The sequence below is a fragment of the Anopheles merus genome, unplaced genomic scaffold (assembly GCF_017562075.2).
Source record: "Anopheles merus strain MAF unplaced genomic scaffold, AmerM5.1 LNR4000312, whole genome shotgun sequence".
Classification (NCBI taxonomy): domain Eukaryota; kingdom Metazoa; phylum Arthropoda; class Insecta; order Diptera; family Culicidae; genus Anopheles; species Anopheles merus.
Genome location: NW_024427892.1, coordinates 26,397 through 32,396, shown reverse-complemented (window position 1 = coordinate 32,396; position 6,000 = coordinate 26,397). Strand labels below are relative to the sequence as shown.

The 6,000-nt window shown below is 47.0% G+C and overlaps 1 protein-coding gene across 1 annotated transcript in view; it reads left to right on the top strand.

The window, feature by feature from the left end:
- Positions 1–277: 277 nt before the first annotated feature.
- Positions 278–6,000, top strand: part of LOC121602134 (fat-like cadherin-related tumor suppressor homolog) — a gene marked incomplete at its 5' end in the record, with an annotated part of 29,355 nt that continues 23,632 nt past the window's right edge. Inside the window, 4 exons of the mRNA XM_041930895.1 lie at positions 278–384; positions 514–721; positions 2,141–2,202; positions 3,133–3,288. Of these exons, the coding sequence (XP_041786829.1) occupies positions 278–384; positions 514–721; positions 2,141–2,202; positions 3,133–3,288 (533 nt within the window). The remainder of the gene's footprint in view (positions 385–513; positions 722–2,140; positions 2,203–3,132; positions 3,289–6,000) is intronic.

Here is a 6,000-nt window from a genome sequence, read left to right as displayed (position 1 = left end):
ATTCGAATAAGAAAAAAATGTTCCATCTGCACTTTGCATAACTTTAGGCGCACAAATACGTTTGATAATAATAGATAGATTTTCAATAACTTTGCACCTTCTGGTGTGGCAGTGACCTTAGTGGGCAAAGAGTATGTGCTTGGTAAACATAAAGTTTGAACGATACAATCAATCGCTCCATTGACGACCTCCTATGCAGCAATTAAATGATCTTGAAACACTAAAGCTTGTGGTAATCTCTTCATCAATGTTTCTTCACTCTCCCTCTCTTTCTCAGGAACGATACGCACACTGGCCTCATTGGATCTGGAAACGAAGCCGAACTACTGGCTGACGGTTTGCGCACAGGACCAAGCCGTTGTTCCGCTGCACTCTTGCGTACAGGTAAGCTTTACCACACTCCGAACCTAATGGTGAGGAGCTACAAACACAAACCTGGTTAGCAAACTATTTGCAACTAACCGCGCCTTTATTAACCCATTTTCCTCCCCCACTACTGCTCCCCTCTTGCAGGTTTACATCGAGGTGCAGAACGAAAACGATAACGTGCCGCTCACCGAGGACGCCGTGTACTATCCCTCGGTACCGGAAAGCAGCCCGCCGAACGTGAAGGTCCTGCAGCTAGCGGCCGAAGATCGAGATATCGATCCACTGCAGCAGATTTCCTATCGCATTATCTCCGGCAATCCGGAGGGCAACTTCGCCATCAACAGCACCAGCGGTAAGCAGGGATTGTCTGTAGCGCTCTAGCAAGCTGCACATTTTAATTACCGTCATCGGGAAGGAAGCGGGAAAGACATTGCGTAAATCTCAACGCTTCTGGCGTCGAAGAAGCACCTTCAAAACCCGCCAAGCAAACCTCCCCTGCTGAGCTAGCAGCCGCCAGAAAATGCACTTTTAAAATTCAATTATTTTCTCATAAAAGTCAACACGGGAACAATATCGATTGGAGCCATAAATATGGATCGATACGAAAAAGCCCGGTGACTATGTTTCGCCCCGGCGGGCCTGTTAACGACGTGCGCGATTGTGATGGTTTTATCCCGTACTGGATGAGGAGGGGATCGGGTTGGCAGTGCCCATTGACATAGAAAACGCGCCGTAATCGATGAAGACGTTACCTTTACCCACCGTGGCCACGTACCGTGCGAAGATGCGAACTGTAATTGACAACCCTGTTGGCGGGAGGCGGTGGTTTTGCTTGCTTTGCACAGGGGCAGGCGGGCACCGGACACGCTTCCAGTGGATCGTTTCAAGGACCACCGAACCGAGCGCATATCCGTCAAGAAGCGTTTCGCATCGTGTAAAGAGGGAACGGGTTGAGCTGGATCGGTTACGGTTGGTCAATTCGTTGCAGCAGCAGCTGGAGCTGAAGTGGAAGACAACCTCTCTAGCCTTACCTTTGCACACACACACACACACTCATTCACACAAACAACCATACTTACTGACTGGGGGGAAAGCTTTTAGTTTTGTTTTTTTTTGTGCCTTCGCCGCATATTCCCTCTTGAAAAGGAGTAGCCCTGGCAAAAGCGATTGTACACCCACCTGATCGAATGGTTTGAATCAAACCAGCAAAAACACTAAAACACACACACACACACATACTCACATAGAGAAGAAGGTTGTGTCCGTTGACGTCCATCGAGGAAAGTACTTCAGAAGGAAAGCACACAACATAGCACACACAAACACCAGGCGTAACGAATCGCCCTAGCGAACGTTCAAACGGTTCGGAACGCTTTTCCGAACCGGATTGCATTTCAAACGTCGATGGAAATGAAACTTGCTCCCACCTACTTTGGTTTGCCGCCGAGTATGGGTGGGCCATATCGGTGTGTGTTGAATTATGTATTTGCCCTTGGGGTGGCTAAGATTAAAGGTGAACCCGTAATGATGATTTGGCATGGCACCACTGCAAACTACTGTGAGGTGGCTCTGTGGTGGTTTTGGCTTTCAAAGCACTCCTTGGAGAAAGGATTAAATCGTTCCGTTGCGTCAGTGGGCGGTGGGTTTATTAAAGTATCTGTAGACTTTGGGACTTTTGGGGTGGAGGGATTAACTGTTGCCCTCCCCCGATTGTGATAGTTTAACTTTTCTGTAGATGCTTTAGCTAATTCTTTTTTGTTATATTTTGCAGGGCTAATAACTACCACCGCGCGAAAGCTGGATCGGGAAAATCAACCTGAACATATACTTGAGGTAAGATCAATTACACAAATATTGTTTTTTTATAGTTTCTATCCTTATTGAAATAGTCAAAATCCCTCAAAAAAAGTAAAAAAAATTAAAAAAGAATCACCATTTAAGCGTAACGTAATTGAAGGATGACGCTTTGTTAGCTTTCTAAATAAAAAAAACTCCTAAAGGTATGCAATTTGACCTACAAAATGTGGCGAAAGATACCTTTATACAAATCAAATCATTAAATAACCCAGGAAAAGATATGTTTATTGCAATTTACGTCATAGAATGCAAATCATTAGCAACAACAAACAAAATCAAGCCTCTACGCACAATTTTCGCTTGATTCAAAAAAATGGCTCACACTAGTTTCCAGCTTGGTAGTAAACCAGATTACTGATCAAAGTGCGTTTTTAATGACCTCATGGCACGTTGAATGCCCCCACGCCGCCCCAAAAAACCATGGGCCCCCAACGTGTGTGGTTGATGGGTTTTGACAGCGCTCCCGACCGACTCGCACGCGCAGAACACACATTGTTGCAAATAATCCGCCATCAGTCAAGCAGCTGGACAGGCCGCTGCAGGTGTCGATAGTGTGTGTGTGTGTGTTTTTTGGGCCCTGTTTTCCCGATCCCAATCAACAAAAGCCTCGCCCAGCAGCGGACAATCTCGGGACGCGTCGACGTGGTCGTGGCCTTTCGTGCACTTCCTGCTACGCGTTTGCTGCTCATTAATCATTTGGTAGAAAATTAATTTGCCTCCCAGTGCGACGGCCCCGTTATGCGTAACGGTGAGGACTGTGTGCACCCCGGCGCATACCGCCCTCCCGCAGCGGTGCAGATTATTTTCCACTGAGATCCCTATCACGGACCAAGTCGCACTAATGTTGAACTTTTTTTTTTCTTCGTTTTTCCCCACTCCGTTCCCTTTATGCCATTTTAATTACAGGTCCTGGTGATGGACAACGGCGAGCCGCAGCTATCGTCGACGACGCGCGTCGTCGTGCAGGTCGAGGACGTTAACGACCACGCGCCCGAGTTCGATCAGAAAATGTACAAGGTGCAGATACCGGCGAACGCCAAAATCGATCAGCCACTGTTTCAGGTAAGTTCGCCGCTGCCTCCTTTGCCGCCTGTTGGAATGTTCCGGCATGTCCGTTGTGGCGATCGTTATTTCGCAATCCGCACTGTGCCGCACCGATAATGAGGGGACCGGCGGATGGTGCCGGAAGGTTTAATTTTGAGTGAGCGGATTGTCAAATAATTATCGCCCGAAAGTGCATCCCCTTTATGTTGGTTGTTCTTTATTGTTGGTTTGTTTCGTGTATTTTATTTTTATATACATCCATACCATACTCACCTCACAACACGCATACACCACCGTACATCCGTAGTCACTGTGAGGGAAGCGTAAAGCGCTCCCGCACTGCTCACTCCCCTACCCTTTGCCGCGAGGAGGGACCCATTTTAACACAAACCAAATACACATTACCAAGCTCCCATCGTATGCTCTGCATGTCCTAGTTGTCGCGTAATCGGGCCGACCCCGGATCTATTAATCATTCCTGACATGCTGACAACGGGTGCGGGTGTGTGAGCGCTCGTTTTGAATCGTTCCCGTCATACTGCATCGAACTGCGGCCCAGGCACCCAGCAGCTTTCTTGTGCCACGTGCACTGCATGCAAGGTGCTGCTAGGTCGAGGGGGAGGTATTATTAAGCCCGCTCCAACCCATCCATCCCAGTGAGAGGGCGGCATAATATTTCGTTACCATAAATTTTTTTTTGTACACTCCTTTTAGCTAAACCAACGCTGCAAACTGAAAAGCCCACACCACACAGGTTCATAATGCTCTCTTTCTCGTAGTTGCTAGGATTTAGGCCACCACCGTCCCCTCCTAAAAGTGGACCAAATGTTGCGATTAAAACAGTTTTCCCACGTGATAATTTAGCCACGTGGTCGGTCGTAGGGATTTGCCAGAGTTTTCGAAACACCGCTTTGCCTACATTTTGGCGCAGCGGAGGGGTTTTTTGCTATAAAAGCAAGCAAGCAGCGAACCGAGATGGATCATAAAAATCTACCCTCGTGGGGGTTCCGTTCGAGCTTTCGTGTGAATATGTGTCGACACATGCACACACACACACCCACACACACATACACCGATTCTAGACGACATCAGGCAGTTTGATTGCAAAGCTGCTTTCATTTCGTGCGAATGTTGGGATTAGTTTCATAAAGCGTTAATCCTTTTTCAAGAGCGCGAGCGCGCGCGGACGGACAAAGCCCGAAAATTTCCCCCCAATGAAATCTGCCCCGTCTCTGCAGGAGGATAGGGAAGGAGAAAGGAGTTGAAAATTGGCCTAAAATCGCCGGATGTAAGGGGCAACGGCTTCCCACCGGGCGTGGGTCTGGTGTTGGGTTTCAGTTGAACTTTTGCACCCTCCGCTTTGGGGAGAGGGACTCAAAAGTTTTTGGACAGAGCATGGTTGGGCCAGAATCGTGTTTTTTGTTGTTATTATGTGAAAATAACCCGTAAAAGACGAACCGGTGCTATCGTGTGCAGATTTTCCACAACAATTCGGCACCACCGCTGCTGCTGCTTTGGGTTTGTGTGTTAGGTTTTATTTTATTTTTCAATCACGTCCAAACATTCGCTATTTGTGGTTCAATATTTCGGGGCAGTGTGGCATGGGCTAGTGACCGCCTCGGCTGGCCCAGGTCGAGGTCAACGGTACGGCTGGACATGGCGTCGTTCGGCTTGCAAACGATTACCGGGGCGCAGAACAGGCACCCGGCACCGGTTGCACCACTCATTAAAATCTCATTTAGCAGAAAATAATAACATCCGGGTCTAATGGGCGACAACCCAGTACCATCGTTACGGTTTCTAGAGCGCTCGCTGGCCACTGTCTGATCATGGACCCGTGGCTGTACCGACCATGAAGCCAATCTCTTACCCTGCGGTGGTTGCGGTGCTGTTTGCTCGTGATGCACTTTTGTCCGTTTGGAACATTTCGCTCGTACGGTGTTCGTGATCGGGTGGAAAGTTGTATCATTCGTTGCGATTACGAGATATGCTTTATACGATTATGTGTATGTTCGCGGTACTAACACTTTTTTTATTGAGGAGGGACGGCTTTGCCGTGTTGCTTAAAAGGTATTACCACATTTTAATTTTAGCGATTGTTTGGATGAACCTTTGACACATTGGTAGGGGTTTTTAATCAATGCCATGCTTTGAAGTTTAGCTGGCTTTCGTGTATGTTGTGTCAAGCATTAAATCAATATCAAGATTTAAATTGCAACGATCAATCGATTTTAAACATGAAGTGATTGGTTGAGAGTTGGCTTACTGAAAATTACTAGGAAGGCACTTAAAGTCTATCCTTTTTGTACAATAATTGCCGCTAACACGTATTGTATGTTTTTATTGAGTAAATGTGAATACTTTCCTCTGGAAATAGGCTTGTCAAAGCAGCAACATTGCAAATATTTTTGAATTTAAATTTGAAAATGATGAGGAGATATGAGGAGAAAAGATGATAAGACCCGATTCGGCTGAAATCCCTTAGAGCCTTGCATTTTGTTTATTTATTTTTTTTTTAAAGTCGCAAATTAAAATTCTGATCCATTATCAATAATGCTGCGAGTGGAGTGGACGGAAGTCCTTTCCCTACCCATGCTCTTGCGAAGGCCTACAAACCGCCGAGTTTCAGGGTACCGCCGACGCACACATTCCTGCCCCGAATGCCCCTGCGTGATGAATAATTCAATCAACTACGGGTAATTAATTCCACTGCCGCTGCGCACACAGCGC